Source organism: Trichomonas vaginalis, chromosome III (genome assembly GCF_026262505.1).
Source record: "Trichomonas vaginalis G3 chromosome III, whole genome shotgun sequence".
Taxonomy (NCBI): domain Eukaryota; phylum Parabasalia; order Trichomonadida; family Trichomonadidae; genus Trichomonas; species Trichomonas vaginalis.
In genome coordinates this window covers 14,272,022-14,288,892 of record NC_067205.1, presented here as the reverse complement: position 1 = coordinate 14,288,892, position 16,871 = coordinate 14,272,022, and the positions used below count along the sequence as shown (strand labels likewise).

General features: G+C 33.7%; 7 protein-coding genes and 5 pseudogenes across 12 annotated transcripts, besides 3 other annotated features; 8 read left to right on the top strand and 4 right to left on the bottom strand.

Moving 5' to 3' along the window:
• Positions 1 to 3,370: a mobile genetic element.
• TVAGG3_0700460 lies at positions 1,440 to 2,007 on the top strand (annotated as a pseudogene). The gene has a single exon. A coding segment is annotated over exon 1 (568 nt).
• Positions 2,395 to 3,295, bottom strand: TVAGG3_0700450 (annotated as a pseudogene). The gene has a single exon. A coding segment is annotated over exon 1 (901 nt).
• A 454-nt stretch (positions 3,371 to 3,824) lies between the features above and the next one.
• Positions 3,825 to 4,673, top strand: TVAGG3_0700430 (uncharacterized protein; the record flags this gene model as incomplete). Its single annotated transcript, XM_051243373.1, has 1 exon — positions 3,825 to 4,673. The coding sequence occupies one exon, from the start codon at positions 3,825 to 3,827 to the stop codon at positions 4,671 to 4,673; it is 849 nt and encodes a 282-aa protein (XP_051089960.1).
• A 265-nt stretch (positions 4,674 to 4,938) lies between these two features.
• TVAGG3_0700420 (uncharacterized protein) lies at positions 4,939 to 5,301 on the bottom strand (the record flags this gene model as incomplete). Its single annotated transcript, XM_051243372.1, has 1 exon — positions 4,939 to 5,301. The coding sequence occupies one exon, from the start codon at positions 5,299 to 5,301 to the stop codon at positions 4,939 to 4,941; it is 363 nt and encodes a 120-aa protein (XP_051089959.1).
• A 2,816-nt stretch (positions 5,302 to 8,117) lies between these two features.
• Positions 8,118 to 8,154: a mobile genetic element.
• A 237-nt stretch (positions 8,155 to 8,391) lies between these two features.
• On the top strand, positions 8,392 to 8,616 carry TVAGG3_0700400 (uncharacterized protein; the record flags this gene model as incomplete). Its single annotated transcript, XM_001293271.1, has 1 exon — positions 8,392 to 8,616. One exon carries the CDS (start codon positions 8,392 to 8,394, stop codon positions 8,614 to 8,616), a length of 225 nt encoding a protein of 74 aa, XP_001293272.1.
• Positions 8,617 to 10,369: 1,753 nt separating this feature from the next.
• Positions 10,370 to 10,713, top strand: TVAGG3_0700390 (annotated as a pseudogene). Its single transcript has one exon — positions 10,371 to 10,713. A coding segment is annotated over exon 1 (343 nt).
• Positions 10,714 to 10,731: 18 nt separating this feature from the next.
• TVAGG3_0700380 (serine threonine-protein phosphatase family) lies at positions 10,732 to 10,974 on the top strand (the record flags this gene model as incomplete). The annotated part of the gene is made up of 1 exon (XM_051243371.1): positions 10,732 to 10,974. The coding sequence occupies one exon, from the start codon at positions 10,732 to 10,734 to the stop codon at positions 10,972 to 10,974; it is 243 nt and encodes an 80-aa protein (XP_051089958.1).
• A 4-nt stretch (positions 10,975 to 10,978) lies between these two features.
• On the bottom strand, positions 10,979 to 11,827 carry TVAGG3_0700370 (uncharacterized protein; the record flags this gene model as incomplete). The annotated part of the gene is made up of 1 exon (XM_051243370.1): positions 10,979 to 11,827. The coding sequence occupies one exon, from the start codon at positions 11,825 to 11,827 to the stop codon at positions 10,979 to 10,981; it is 849 nt and encodes a 282-aa protein (XP_051089957.1).
• Positions 11,828 to 12,279: 452 nt separating this feature from the next.
• Positions 12,280 to 16,871: part of a mobile genetic element that runs on past the window's edge.
• Positions 13,241 to 14,200, bottom strand: TVAGG3_0700360 (annotated as a pseudogene). The gene has a single exon. A coding segment is annotated over exon 1 (960 nt).
• On the top strand, positions 14,218 to 14,619 carry TVAGG3_0700350 (uncharacterized protein; the record flags this gene model as incomplete). The annotated part of the gene is made up of 1 exon (XM_051243369.1): positions 14,218 to 14,619. The coding sequence occupies one exon, from the start codon at positions 14,218 to 14,220 to the stop codon at positions 14,617 to 14,619; it is 402 nt and encodes a 133-aa protein (XP_051089956.1).
• On the top strand, positions 14,811 to 15,394 carry TVAGG3_0700340 (annotated as a pseudogene). Its single transcript has one exon. A coding segment is annotated over exon 1 (584 nt).
• Positions 15,569 to 16,863, top strand: TVAGG3_0700330 (uncharacterized protein; the record flags this gene model as incomplete). The annotated part of the gene is made up of 1 exon (XM_051243368.1): positions 15,569 to 16,863. A coding segment is annotated over one exon (1,295 nt), but the record flags the coding sequence as incomplete, so codon positions are not given.

Genomic DNA, 16,871 nt, shown 5'->3' with positions numbered 1-16,871 from the left:
CATAAGACGTTCTTCTTCTAACCTCTCTAGTCTGTTTGGATAATTTGCACGTGCTGTTTCCAAATCCATTTCGTAGCGAAGACCAGCCAGTTTGTCATAGACTTTTATGGGTCTTCCCTTCCTATATTTAAAATTCTTCGAAACTCTCCAACCATATCTTTGCAACTCTGCTTTTATTCTAGCAGACTTTCTATCCATTCTATATGGGGGCATTTTTATAAAAATAAAAAAAATTTTTTTTCTTTACTTTACATAACCACCTGCTGCCATAAGTCTTTGACGCCAACCCATACCAGCTAATGAAGGTTGACTTGGTTTAGTTTCCAAACTAAACTTTGGTTTTGGTTTATCTTCAGTTTTTGGTTTTTCTTCTTCTATCGGTTTTTCGTCACTTTTCGGTTCCTCTGACTTTACTTCACTTGCAGGAACAGTTGTGTTGTCAACATCTTCATAAATATCATATGCCATTTGTTTTTGTTTTCCTTTCAACTTTTTGTGTTTGTTGTAAAGTTTAGAATATTTCGACTCTAAGTCAATGAGATGTTCTATAATGAACTGTTGGTCAGTGAAGTAAACTTTTCCATCTGTTGTCTCGAAAGCTCCTTCAGACTTCAATATTTTATTTGTGAGAGTCTGTTTCTTTTTTGAGATACTAGCCGTTCCATTTTTATGAAAAGTGACTTTGTAGTTAGGGTTTGTATTTCCAGACCTGGCACTTTCTATTATTGAATTTTTTCTCTTCATCTGTAAGTTCTTTGACAGGTTTTGACAATGGTTCTGAACTTTTTGTTTGTGGTGTCAAATCTACGGTTTCAACTTCTTCGGTCATTTCATCTCAGTAAAAAATTTTAGTTTGGTTTGTTTTCAACTGGTTGTTGTTGTTTTTTAAGTCGGTCTAAAACTTCCTGAGGTATAGGAAGAACTTGACAAACACGTTGTGTAACTGCTGGAAGCCGACAAATCCATCTTGAACCCATTTGTCTCAATGCTGTATTGTTCATTTCATCTCAGTAAAAAACTTTACATTCCCCACGTTTGAGGCGGTTGAGGTTGGTTATTGTTTACCCATTGTTGTGCATGGTTATATCCTCTGTTAAAGAATCTTTCACCTTGGTCCATATAGTGTCCTGCTTGGTTATAGTAGTCATTTGCTTTGTTATAATAGTTTCCTGCTTGTCTTCCTACATTGTCCATCCATCCTTGAACTTTTCCTCTTGTTTCAGGATTTGGAATAAGATTTGCTGCATCTCGTGCTACATCCCAACCTTTCTGTACAGTTTGTATAATAGGTTGTGCTTTCTCTTTAAGTATACCTAATGTACTCAAAATCTTCCTTCCAACTCCAAATACACCTCTGGCTATTGTTCCCACTGCGGGCAAAAATCTGGATGCAACTCCTGCTAATGCGCCAAATAAACCCATTTCTTATGGGTTAAAAAATGACGAATCCAAACAAGGACCCCTATGTTTCTAAGGCAACAAAAAAAGCACTCATGATAAAAATCTTTAGTTCAACACCAAATGCTTGGTTTATGGATATCTTGGAAAACATTCCGAGGTATAGAGAAGATGGACCACCATACTGGCTAATATTTGTCGGTCAAAACACAAGATACTGTGAAGCCATACCATTACAGTCCAAAAATATTTTAGATATCTTAGCAGCTTTGACAATATTCGTTGACAAATACCATCCAACAAAACTGACATCTGACTGTGAAAGTTCTTTCAAATCAGATGATGTAAAAAACTATCTGCGTTCAAAAATGTAAACCAATATTTCATTGTCGACCAAAACCATTCTGCTCTTGGTGTCATTGACGGATGTATAAAAATGTTAAGAGACTTAAACCAACCACAAGGTGGTGAAGCAAATGAAATGTCATATGACGACAAGTATAGACACTTCTCCATGGCAAAGATGAGACAAGTTTTAAATATTTACAATAGCCGTAAACAAAAAGGTTTGGGAAACCACTCCCCCGAAGAAATGAAAAACAACCCTGACTTAGAGAAAGACTATATATTTAATAATTTAGTCAAAAGAGACAAACAAGAAAGAATGCCGGCTTCAAACTTCAGAAAGGTGACAAAGTAAAAATAGAAATACCTAAACGCGACCCATATGAAAATACTATTGACTATGACAACAATGGGAACCCGACAGGTACTCACATTCGTGTTCGTAAAAATAGAAGAAAGTATACAAGAGAATATTATGAAGTTTTAGGCAAACATGGCAAAATGTACACACTGCAAGCAGAAGATAAAAACTACTATTGTCAGACCTCGTTTCAAACTTGTCAAAGTTCAAGGTGGTATACTTTCAAAGACAGTTCCTAACAAATATAAGACAACTCCTGACCAATATGCTAAAGAAGTTGAAAATGACGACTAAGCAATTCTATACCATGCGTAAACTGTCATGTAAGGTGGCATGTATTCTTTACTTTGTCCCGTTGTTTGCGTATACCCTGAAACGCGATGTGTATGGTTTCCATCTCCCTGAGTGTCACCCCAGAAACAATTTATAGCAAACTGAACGTCGTCTTTAACATCATATCCTTTACCTTTTTTCATTGCTGACCAATCCCAAAATTTATGCTTATGCCAACCTGCTTGAGATGTACTTAAATCTATGTAGTGACTGTGTGCAGGTAAATTTTCACCTGAAATCGTTTTACTTCCACCTGTTTCCTTTGAAGAGTTTGCACAATACAAAAACCTGTCGACTATTTGAGTCCAAGTTCCAAAACCCAGAACTGTTTCTGGATTTGTTGACTTCATTGACGTATAAATAGAGCCTATAGGATATTAATGTTTGAAGTATTTCTGTCTTTAATGTTTGAAGCTCTGTTTTGTCTGCTTTCTTGTCATATAAATCTTGAGCAGTGAATTTAATATTATGTTCATCCTTCATGACATAAACATCTTTACATCTAATGTTTTTCATCGTCGTTATGTCGTCATCCGATGTTAAACCTTGTGGAAAGTTAGGAGGTTTACAATATAATGCATCCCCACCAGTTTCTTCAACCGTTCCTTCAATACTTTCTATAGCAACAGTTGTAAAACTTGTATGTGTATGAGTCTTATTTGCTTTCTTCTCTAACTCATCGTTAACATAAGTTTTATCTGCTTTAAGGTCTAAACATCCTGAAACCCATCCTGTATCGGCTTTAGTTTTTAAAATCTTCGATGTCCGTTCATGGTACCAGTCAACCCTTTCTATAATTTCTTTATCTTTTTCATCCACATATTCCTTATCCGCCTTCTTCACTAACACACTAGCCATAAGTCCCTTATCTACCTTATTTTCAAGGCTAACGTTTAAGTCTGTTATTTCAGATATAGAATGTGTATGAGTCTTTTTAGAATATTCGTTTTTCAGCTCTTGTCACTTCACTTGACATTTTATTGTCAACATATGTTTTGTCTGCTAGTTCAGGATGAGTATGTTCTTTCGTTGCATATGTTGCATCTGCTCTGTCATGTTCTTCTTGAACTTTTTCAATGACATATTCTTTGTCAGCTTTGTTGTCAATATCTGCTTTCAAAAGAAGTTCAGATATAGGTTTCTCGTTTAAAGTTCCTTTTGTTGGATTTATACAGACAGTATTGTTCTTCTTGTCTTGAAACAGAAACTCATCTGTCATTGGGTTTAATGTCAGTTTTAAGTTTCCTTCTTTCAATGACTCAGATATCTTAGAATAGTTTGAAAAGTTTGTTGTGTTCTTATTTAGAGCTTGCATAATGAGTTGTCGGTTGTGTTGTATTTCTCTCATAGACGCTGTTTCATTTGACATTTTTATTCTAGATAAAATATGCTTCCAATAGAAAAAGAAAATTCAAGAGTTGCTACAACTAAACCATTAGATGAACTTTTTACTAATGTCGGTCAAAAGTTTGAGACAGAGACCGTAAAGCATGAAGGCTATCGTTTTGACTACCCATTAAGATGGCTAAGAGACCCATCTGTCACAAAAGCTATTGGCTTTCGTAGAATGAAGTTTGTGTCTGTAGAAGATAAAAGTTTTCCATTTATTGTAAGGTTTCATATAGATTATATATCTGAAGGGAAACGAAAAATGTGGGAAGAAATTGAGCTAATACAAGTTGACCTTTCATCTTCTCTACAGACTGCGTTAAAAAATATAGAAGATAAAATAAATTCATGTTATGCAAAATATGCTGATGAATATGCAAATACCGAGAGCACACTTTATGTGAGAATTGTATATGACAAACAAAATTCACAAGTGTCATTTCAAATCTACGAAGACAATCCAAAGAAAGACGAACAAATATATACAGAATTCACTGCAATGTCATGGTATTATTTGCAAAGAATGTTAAATCAGAAAGTCGAACTTCCTTTAGCAAATATTTACAGTCGATATGCAAGAGATGAACCATATTTATTTAAAGATGTTTTCGACCCAGCTGCTATTATTGTTCATGCTTCATTTTCTGGCGCCCAAAACTCTTTCTTATGCTTGGCAAATGACTTTTACGAAAAACCTACAAAGTTATACGAACCACCAAGTGGAAGTATTTCAGACTTTCAAGTATGGTTTACTACAGATGGAAGAAAAAGAATAATTCCATTATACCATGCGTTTTACTTAGAACTTAGTTTCATATACAACTACTATCGAACGGTAAAAATATAATTTTTTAATACGGTTGAGGTGTTGGATTTGGTTGCCAACTAGACTGTGGTGCAGGTTCAGGCTGTTGTATAACAGGAGCTTGTTCTTCTGGTTCAGGGTCTTTAGGTATAATACCAACAAACTGACCTACTCTTTTACCAATATTTTTGACTCCGTTCCAAATTCCTCTTCCGACAGATTTTATTCCATTCCATATACCTTTTCCAACTCTTCTGAAGAAGTTTCCTATCTTACTGAAGAAACCCATTTTACTATATGTAAAAATCTAATGTCCGCCTAGTCTCTTACGTTTCCTGTTGAGTTCCATAGCATTCTTTAACTGGAGCTCATACATTCTGTTTCTCCTCTGGTAGAAAACATATTCTGGGTCAACTCCTGTGTTCGCGTCATCTGCATAAAGTTGTTTATATCCCACTTCAGGGTTTGTATAAAACTCTTTCCATCTCATATTTGCATACCATGGTGGCAAACCTAACGCAGCGTCATTTGACATGGCAGTTTGCATTTGTACATCTGTTGGCACTTGACCATAGTTTGCCATTGCAGTTTGTATTCTAACTTCATTTGGAATATTCTCTGGGTTTGGTTGTCCAGGTTGCTGTGCATTCGCTAAGTTCTGTGCGTCCATTTAATATTAGATAAAAATATCTCTTACGAGTACATATACTGAACATTTGCAGGCATTGGTTCATCTTCATATTCTCTATATCTTTCTGCCACGTCAAATAAATAAATGACACAATGGAAAAAACCTAAAACAAGTAGTCCTATTTCAAACCACATTTACTTACTAATAAAATTTCTTTATTGTGACACTTTCTCCAGTTTATAGGACCTCTCTCATATTCTATCTTGTCATATATAAACTCATAGTCATGTATGTCCTCTAACCATCTCATAACGGTTTCCAAACCACTTTTATCGGATGTAAAGTAAAAGCATGGATGGTTATGTAAAACGTCTAAAGTTTCTAAAGAGTCTCTCAAAGTCCAGTCTACTTGGTATTGAAAATCCCATGTGTTATAGAACGGTGGGTCCACTATAAAGAAAACATTTTCCTTGTCTTTATATTTTTCATACAAATCTGTCCAATGACATCTCACAAACTCTATACCCTCAATATATTTTTCTATGTCCTCTTTGAAAACATTTGTATAGTTAAGATATAAAACTTTTGACATAAGTGTTTCAATGTCATGAACTCTTATAGCACCACTATATAATAGTCTAGCAGATATACTATCCCAGTCTATATATTCTGCTTTTTTCAAAACCTCTCTCACAATATTTTTGTTATCTAATGGTATACGTTCCATCTTACCTATAGGTATCTTTTCTTTTAACTCTTTCAATATATTGTTTGTGTCTGGAATATGTTTGAGACGGTCCATATAGTTGTCGAAGTCATTGCATATAATCTTTGAGTCTGGGAATATTATATGGCACAAATGGGATATATAGAAACTTCCACCGAACAAATCTACAAATGTTAGACCATTCGGTAGTTTCTTAAGTTCTCTCAATATAATATCTTTACATCTACTCTTATTTCCAAAGAACGGTAACGGTGGTTTTGTAAAATTCATTTATATATAATAATAAAAATGTTTTTCCTGAAAAGTGACAGAAAAGTGACAAAACATGTACGATGAAGAAGTCTTGACAAAACATGTACGATGAAGAAGTCTTGACAAAACATTTACGATGAAATCATGAAAATTCATGAGGGTAGAAAAGAGGTTAGAAAAGAGGTTAGATCTAACCTTCTACCCTAAACTTTATTTTTGTCTGATTTTACGAAGAAGTCTTGACAAAACATTTACGAAGAAGTCTTGACAAAACATTTACGAAGAAGTCTTGACAAAACATTTTACGAAGAAGTCTTGACAAAACATTTACGAAGAAGTCTTGACAAAACATTTTACGAAGAAGTCTTGACAAAACATTTACGATGAAGTCATGACAAAACATTTTACGAAGAAGTCTTGACAAAACATTTACGATGAAGTCATGACAAAACATTTACGATGAAATCATGACAAAACATTTACGATGAAATCATGACAAAACATGAAAACATATATAATTTGTGAAAAGCGACACATTATATAATGTTTTTCGACCCAGAAGAAGGTTTTCCGAATAAAAACTTCATTTATACTAAACTTTTTATGGGCTAGAAGGCACGAAGTGCCTGGAAGGCCATCCCAAGAAAAAAAAAAACTTCATTATACCAAACATCCTCAGGGCTAGAAGGCACGAAGTGCCTGGAGGCCCCACTACCTTTTTTTTTTTTTTTTTTTTAAATGTCTTACAATTTTGAAAATTTTTTAAATCTTGATTTATTCAAAAACGTAAGAATAAAAACCGTAAGAATCATACATTTTTTACTTCATATGTTAAAAAAATGATACAAAATCGTTCTATATTGTATGAATTCTTACGTTTACAAAAAAGTCACACAACCCGTCATATATACTACTAAGGATAAACCTCAAAATTTACGAATATAATGAGTGGAAATATAATGCTTATCTATCATAAAACCATATGAAATATCAATTTTTGCTTTACGCCTAATTTTTGACGACAATTAGCAAAAAATGTTAAATGTTAACACTCAGTCCATTTGGATATGAAAAATAAAATTGACTTTGATTAAATGTTTTTATTTATCATGCAATTCTTCTTGCGACCAAAGATTTGAATAAAAGTTCAAAAAATAAGATAGCTTAAAAAATAATATACGGTAGTGTTTACTAATAGATGAATAGTATATAAATTCTATTAAAATGGATTTGATCCAAAAAATATAAAACCAAAAATAATTGTTATAATTTAAATGAAGAAGTAATTTAAAACGATTTTATTTATGATCAAATTTTATATATTTTTTTGGATCAAATCCATTTTAATAGAATTTATATACTATTCATCTATTAGTAAACACTACCGTATATTATTTTTTAAGCTATCTTATTTTTTGAACTTTTATTCAAATCTTTGGTCGCCAGAAGAATTGCATGATAAATAAAAACATTTAATCAAAGTCAATTTTATTTTTCATATTCAAATGGACTGAGTGTTAACATTTAACATTTTTTGCTAATTGTCGTCAAAAATTAGGCGTAAAGCAAAAATTGATATTTCATATGGTTTTATGATAGATAAGCATTATATTTCCACTCATTATATTCGTAAATTTTGAGGTTTATCCTTCGCTTTTAAGATCATTGAATTTGATTTTTATATAAAATAGTTATATATTAGAAAATAATATGAGTTTATGTGATATTATTTTTCAGAAGATTTCATTCTATATGCCTATGAAAAGTACTCTCAAAACTAACTTTTTCCTAATTATAATTAAATCTAGAATATTGTATTATGCTTAGTATTATTTCATTTTTCTCATTCAATTTAGAATTTACAAATGTCAAAAAATTGAGAGCTGTCACTTTTGATGAATTTCTGTTTATTACAATATTCCGCTCAAAGTAAGTTGGCGTTTGATAAGCTAAAGGAGTTTATTTCAAACCCATTCAAATAATTTGGTATGGCCACATTCACATATTCATATATGATTATAATAGAAATCATTCATTGCGTTCCCATATAATTTTTTTTGAATCGCATTGAAAATGAATTGAAAAAATCACCAAATAAGTCAAAAAATCTAAATTTTTTTTCTCTCATATTTTTCTTGTTAGGATATTCCATGTCTTCAAAGAGTAGAATCATCAGATTTATTGTTGATTGCAACACCCCAAATCAATATATCATAGAATGCGATCCAGTAACTTCTATGCCAAATGAAAATCAACTTAAAAGAATACATCATCATAAAAAAACAGATATCCCTCAATCAAAATTAATACATGAAGATTTAGACTTATTAAGAGCTGAAAAACTAGGATTAGACTTAACAAATCCCGCCTTCTAGACATTCAATGTAAATTTTATTGTTTTAAATTTTTTCTAATTTGTTCGTTATTATACAACTCTGCCCCGTGAAGATCACATGCATGTGCAAAAGTTATAAACAATTATTTTTTAAAAGCTCCAATTTTTTTAATCGACCCGCACCTTCTCAATTTATTATTCAATATTGAAAGAATTCATTGAAATTAACGTCATAAATAATAAAAAATTATAAGTCAAAGTTTAAAAACAGTTGATTTTCAAATTGGTTTTACATTTCCACAATGAATTTCATCTATATATTATTAAAATAGCATATTTGGATTCACTTCACAATATAAAAAGAGAGAGATGGGTGAGATCTATATCATTGGTATTCACTAGAAATATATCTTTGACTCAATTCAAACTTTAATATATTATTAATAAGCTTTTTTACGACGAAATAAACAATTCTATCACATCTTTCATATAATATGAAAAAGTTTATAGTGAGGATATTTCCTAAATGGCATTTAATATGCAATCAAAAAAAAAAGGTAGTGGGGCTTCCAGGCACTTCGTGCCCTCTAGCCCCGAAGATGTTTAGTATAAATGAAGTTTTTATTCGGAAAATTGTTAGTCTTCTGGTGTGAATTCGGAGGACTCTTCTTCTTCCTCCATTGCTTCTGGGAAGAAGCCTTCTTCTGGGTCGAAAACATTATATAATGTGTCGCTTTTCACAAATTATATATGTTTTCATGTTTTGTCACTTTTCTGTCACTTTTCGGGTAAAAACATTTTTATTATTATATATAAATGAATTTTACAAAACCTCCGTTACCGTTCTTTGGAAATAAGAGTAAATGTAAAGATATTATATTGAGAGAACTTAAGAAACTACCGAATGGTCTAACATTTGTAGATTTGTTCGGTGGAAGTTTCTATATATCCCATTTGTGCCATATAATATTCCCAGACTCAAAGATTATATGCAATGACTTCGACAACTATATGGACCGTCTCAAACATATTCCAGACACAAACAATATATTGAAAGAGTTAAAAGAAAAGATACCTATAGGTAAGATGGAACGTATACCATTAGATAACAAAAATATTGTGAGAGAGGTTTTGAAAAAAGCAGAATATATAGACTGGGATAGTATATCTGCTAGACTATTATATAGTGGTGCTATAAGAGTTCATGACATTGAAACACTTATGTCAAAAGTTTTATATCTTAACTATACAAATGTTTTCAAAGAGGACATAGAAAAATATATTGAGGGTATAGAGTTTGTGAGATGTCATTGGACAGATTTGTATGAAAAATATAAAGACAAGGAAAATGTTTTCTTTATAGTGGACCCACCGTTCTATAACACATGGGATTTTCAATACCAAGTAGACTGGACTTTGAGAGACTCTTTAGAAACTTTAGACGTTTTACATAACCATCCATGCTTTTACTTTACATCCGATAAAAGTGGTTTGGAAACCGTTATGAGATGGTTAGAGGACATACATGACTATGAGTTTATATATGACAAGATAGAATATGAGAGAGGTCCTATAAACTGGAGAAAGTGTCACAATAAAGAAATTTTATTAGTAAGTAAATGTGGTTTGAAATAGGACTACTTGTTTTAGGTTTTTTCCATTGTGTCATTTATTTATTTGACGTGGCAGAAAGATATAGAGAATATGAAGATGAACCAATGCCTGCAAATGTTCAGTATATGTACTCGTAAGAGATATTTTTATCTAATATTAAATGGACGCACAGAACTTAGCGAATGCACAGCAACCTGGACAACCAAACCCAGAGAATATTCCAAATGAAGTTAGAATACAAACTGCAATGGCAAACTATGGTCAAGTGCCAACAGATGTACAAATGCAAACTGCCATGTCAAATGACGCTGCGTTAGGTTTGCCACCATGGTATGCAAATATGAGATGGAAAGAGTTTTATACAAACCCTGAAGTGGGATATAAACAACTTTATGCAGATGACGCGAACACAGGAGTTGACCCAGAATATGTTTTCTACCAGAGGAGAAACAGAATGTATGAGCTCCAGTTAAAGAATGCTATGGAACTCAACAGGAAACGTAAGAGACTAGGCGGACATTAGATTTTTACATATAGTAAAATGGGTTTCTTCAGTAAGATAGGAAACTTCTTCAGAAGAGTTGGAAAAGGTATATGGAATGGAATAAAATCTGTCGGAAGAGGAATTTGGAACGGAGTCAAAAATATTGGTAAAAGAGTAGGTCAGTTTGTTGGTATTATACCTAAAGACCCTGAACCAGAAGAACAAGCTCCTGTTATACAACAGCCTGAACCTGCACCACAGTCTAGTTGGCAACCAAATCCAACACCTCAACCGTATTAAAAAATTATATTTTTACCGTTCGATAGTAGTTGTATATGAAACTAAGTTCTAAGTAAAACGCATGGTATAATGGAATTATTCTTTTTCTTCCATCTGTAGTAAACCATACTTGAAAGTCTGAAATACTTCCACTTGGTGGTTCGTATAACTTTGTAGGTTTTTCGTAAAAATCATTCATCAGACATAAGAAAGAGTTTTGGGCGCCAGAAAATGAAGCATGAACAATAATAGCATCTGGGTCGAAAATATTTTCATATGTTCCATTAGGGTTTTCGACTTCATAAAAGTCTGGGTGTACTGGATATGCTGCAGGCTGATTTAACATCCTCATAAATCTATACCATGCCAAGTTGTTATATTTTGTAGAAATATAAACGTTTTCTCCAAGGTCTTCTATTCTATTGATTTTAACAGTTGCATTTTTCCTGTCATAAATAATATCGAGATGGTACTCTCCTTCGTCAATGTTATACTGTTTTGCATATTCGATATAGATATCGTTTATTTTTTCTTGAAAAGCTTGAAGAGTTGTTTCTAAGTTTACAAGCAAACTAACTTGTAAAAGTTTTCCCTGTTCAAATTTCTCATACATACGTTTTTCTTTGTTATAGTATCGAACTTCAAAACCGACCGTAAATGGGAAACCATGTATGGCTTCTGAAATGAACTTCATTCTACGAAAGCCAATAGCTTTTGTGACAGATGGGTCTCTTAACCATCTTAATGGGTAGTCAAAACGATAGCCTTCATGCTTTACGGTCTCTGTCTCAAACTTTTGACCGACATTAGTAAAAAGTTCATCTAATGGTTTAGTTGTAGCAACTCTTGAATTTTCTTTTTCTATTGAAAGCATATTTTATCTAGAATAAAAATGTCGAAAGATATTGCTTCCATGAGAGAAATACAACACAACCGACAACTCATTATGCAAGCTCTAAATAAGAACACAACAAACTTTTCAAACTATTCTAAGATATCTGAGTCATTGAAAGAAGGAAACTTAAAACTGACATTAAACCCAATGACAGATGAGTTTCTGTTTCAAGACAATAAGAACCATACTGTCTGTATAAATCCAACAAAAGGAACTTTAAACGAGAAACCTATAAATGAACTTCTTTTGAAAGCAGATGTTGACAACAAAGCTGACAAAGAATATGTAGACGATGCAATAGCAAAAGAAGAAGAAGAGCTAACAATGCTTATGCAACAAAAGAACATACTCATCCTGAACTAGCAGACAAAACATATGTTGACAATAAAATGTCAAGTGAAGTGACAAGAGCTGAAAACGAATATTCTAAAAAGACTCATACACATTCTATATCTGAAATAACAGACTTAAACGTTAGCCTTGAAAAGAAAGCGGATAAGGATTGTGTGGCTAGTGCGTTAGAGAAGAAAGCAGATAAGGAATATGTGGATGAAAAAGATAAAGAAATTATAGAAAGGGTTGACTGGTACCATGAACGGACATCGAAGATTTTAAAAACTAAAGCCGATACAGGATGGGTTTCAGGATGTTTAGACCTTAAAGCAGATAAAACTTATGTTAACGATGAGTTAGAGAAGAAAGCAAATAAGACTCATACACATACAAGTTTTACAACTGTTGCTATAGAAAGTATTGAAGGAACGGTTGACGTAACTGGTGGGGATGTATTATATTGTAAACCTCCTAACTTTCCACAAGGTTTAACATCGGATGACGACATAACGACGATGAGAAACATTAGATGTAAAGATGTTTATGTCATGAAGGATGAATATAATACTAAATTCACTGCTCAAGATTTATATGACAAGAAAGCAGACAAAACAGAGCTTCAAACATTAAAGACAGAAATACTTCAAACATTATATCCTATAGGCTCTATTTATACGTCAATGAACTCTACCAGACCAGAAGTAATGTTTGGTGTTGGTGCATGGAACAAATAGTCGACAGGTTTTTGTATTGTGCAAACTCTTCAAAGGAAACAGGTGGAAGTAAAACGATTTCAGGTGAAAATTTACCTGCACAGTCACTACATAGATTTAAGTACATCTCAAGCAGGTTGGCATAAGCATAGAATTTTGGGATTGGTCAGCAATAAAAAGGTAAAGGATATGATGTTAAAGACACGTTAAGTTTGCTATAAATTGTTTGGGTAACTCAGGGAGATGGAAACCATACACATCGCGTTTCAGGATATACGCAAACAACGGGACAAAGTAAAGAATACATGCCACCTTACATGACAGTTTACGCATGGTATAGAATTGCTTAGTCGTCATTTTCAACTTCTTTAGCATATTCGTCAGGAGTTGTCTTATATTTGTTAGGAACTGTCTTTGAAAGTATACCACCTTGAACTTTGACAAGTTTGAAACGAGGTCTGACAATAGTAGTTTTATCTTCTGCTTGCAGTCTGTACATTTTGCCATGTTTGCCTAAAACTTCATAATATTCTCTTGTATACTTTCTTCTATTTTTACGAACACGAATGTGAGTACCTGTCGGGTTCCCATTGTTGTCATAGTCAATAGTATTTTCATATGGGTCGCGTTTAGGTATTTCTATTTTTACTTTGTCACCTTTCTGAAGTTTGAAGCCCGGCATTCTTTCTTGTTTGTCTCTTTTGACTAAATTATTAAATATATAGTCTTTCTCTAAGTCAGGGTTGTTTTTCATTTCTTCGGGGGAGTGGTTTCCCAAACCTTTTTGTTTACGGCTATTGTAAATATTTAAAACTTGTCTCATCTTTGCCATGGAGAAGTGTCTATATTTGTCGTCATATGACATTTCATTTGCTTCACCACCTTGTGGTTGGTTTAAGTCTCTTAACATTTTTATACAACCGTCAATGACACCAAGAGCAGAATGGTTTTGGTCGACAATGAAATATTGGTTTACATTTTTTGAACGCAGATAGTTTTTTACATCATCTGATTTGAAAGAACTTTCACAGTCAGATGTCAGTTTTGTTGGATGGTATTTGTCAACGAATATTGTCAAAGCAGTTTTCACATCTAAAATATTTTTGGACCATAATGGTATGGCTTCACAGTATCTTGTGTTTTGACCGACAAATATTAGCCAGTATGGTGGTCCATCTTTCTATACTCTCGGAATGTTTTCCAAGATATCCATAAACCAAGCATTTGGTGTTGAACTAAAGATTTTTATCATGAGTGCTTTCTTTGTCGCTTTAGAAACATAGGGGTCCTTGTTTGGATTCGTCATTTTTTATCCTATAAGAAATGGGTTTATTTGGCGCATTAGCAGGAGTTGCATCCAGATTTTTGCCCGCAGTGGGAACAATAGCCAGAGGTGTATTTGGAGTTGGAAGGAAGATTTTGAGTACATTAGGTATACTTAAAGAGAAAGCACAACCTATTATACAAACTGTACAGAAAGGTTGGGATGTAGCACGAGATGCAACAAATCTTATTCCAAATCCTGAAACAAGAGGAAAAGTTCAAGGATGGATGGACAATGTAGGAAGACAAGCAGGAAACTATTATAACAAAGCAAATGACTACTATAACCAAGCAGGACACTATATGGACCAAGGTGAAAGATTCTTTAACAGAGGATATAACCATGCACAACAATGGGTAAACAATAACCAACCTCAACCGCCTCAAACGTGGGGAATGTAAAGTTTTTTACTGAGATGAAATGAACAATACAGCATTGAGACAAATGGGTTCAAGATGGATTTGTCGGCTTCCAGCAGTTACACAACGTGTTTGTCAAGTTCTTCCTATACCTCAGGAAGTTTTAGACCGACTTAAAAAACAACAACAACCAGTTGAAAACAAACCAAACTAAAATTTTTTACTGAGATGAAATGACCGAAGAAGTTGAAACGGTAGATTTGACACCACAAACAAAAAGTTCAGAACCATTGTCAAAACCTGTCAAAGAACTTACAGATGAAGAGAAAAATTCAATAATAGAAAGTGCCAGGTCTGGAAATACAAACCCTAACTACAAAGTCACTTTTCATAAAAATGGAACGGCAAGTATCTCAAAAAAGAAACAGACTCTCACAAATAAAATATTGAAGTCTGAAGGAGCTTTCGAGACAACAGATGGAAAAGTTTACTTCACTGACCAACAGTTCATTATAGAACATCTCATTGACTTAGAGTCGAAATATTCTAAACTTTACAACAAACACAAAAAGTTGAAAGGAAAACAAAAACAAATGGCATATGATATTTATGAAGATGTTGACGACACAACTGTTCCTGCAAGTGAAGTAAAGTCAGAGAACCGAAAAGTGACGAAAAACCGATAGAAGAAGAAAAACCAAAAACTGAAGATAAACCAAAACCAAAGTTTAGTTTGGAAACTAAACCAAGTCAACCTTCATTAGCTGGTATGGGTTGGCGTCAAAGACTTATGGCAGCAGGCGGTTATGTAAAGTAAAGAAAAAAATATTTTTTTATTTTTATAAAAATGCCCCCATATAGAATGGATAGAAAATCTGCTAGAATAAAAGCAGAGTTGCAAAGATATGGTTGGAGAGTTTCGAAGAATTTTAAATATAGGAAGGGAAGACCCATAAAAGTCTATGACAAATTGTCTGGTCTTCGCTACGAAATGGATTTGGAAACAGCACGTGCCAATTATCCAAACAGACTAGAGAGGTTAGAAGAAGAACGTCTTATGGACATGCCTTTCGATGTTAGTGAACCTCAAGTTGAAGGACACGACGGCTTTGCCAGATTCTACTGGAAACATGACGAACAATTGCATCCTTTGAGAAGGAAAAAAGGTAGTGCAGAGGATGGTCATGCTCCCATGGAAAGAACAAGATATGCATATGAGAAGTACCGTGAAGTTAGAAGTCAAATTACATCTGGTCGAACCTTTACAGTAAACTTTGACGAAGGAAAGAACAAAGAAGGCTTCATGGGTGTACTTGCTGCCATACAAGACGGAAATAAGAAAGGATACAATCTCAGATTGACCATAACAGATTTGGATGGTCACATTTACTATGCACATGGCAATGTCACAACAGCTGCAATGCTTCTTGACGCTTTCAAGACTACAAAGAGAGAACAAATGGTTGACTCCGACTCAGACATTTTGAATGCAATTGAAGGAATTGCAAGTGTCAAGTTCGAATGGTACCAACCTAACCCTCAAGCAGTCAGACAACATGCTGGATACTTCCCCTTCATAAATAAGTCTGACATTGACTTGACAAGGTATGGAATTTACAATTCAATTGAAACAATTGTCAATGAACCTTGCATTCTTACATGTCTCAGGAACTCTGGTCTTGTTACAGAAGAGAAGATGAAGTATCTTGAGTCATGTGTGAAGACAAGGTACATTCTCAGAGGTCAATTGGCAAAAATTGCACCGTTGGCAAATGTCAATATCCGAGTCAGCATACCTACAGCTAAAGGTTCTTCACATGACGACTATGTTGTTGACAAAGACTTACCATGGTTGAAGATTGTAATTGTCCACAACCACTTCATGTTGAACGAAAGTCTTACAAACCCATTGTTCGGAAAAGGCAAGTGCAACATTGTCAGAGCTGTAAACATTCTTTTCGAGAAAGGTTTGTTGGAACCAATTCCAGATGACAAGCTGACAGAAACTTTTGTACCAAAAGACGAAACAAACTTTTCACTGTTAGCAAGACCAAAAGTTGTTCCAGACAAAGTTCTAGTACAAAAGAAGTACACAATTCCACAAGGAGTTGGATTGTTCGGATACCAACCTGAACCAGAAGAACTTCCAATGAGGTTGCAAGAACTTCAAGATGCTATAAACAAACTTCCATTGAGACATCCAATTGACGTCAAATTGTATTGGAGAGCATCTGAGTTAGGTCAGAAGGTTTTATATGAAACAGGTTGCTTCGACGATGTTTATGAGATAACAG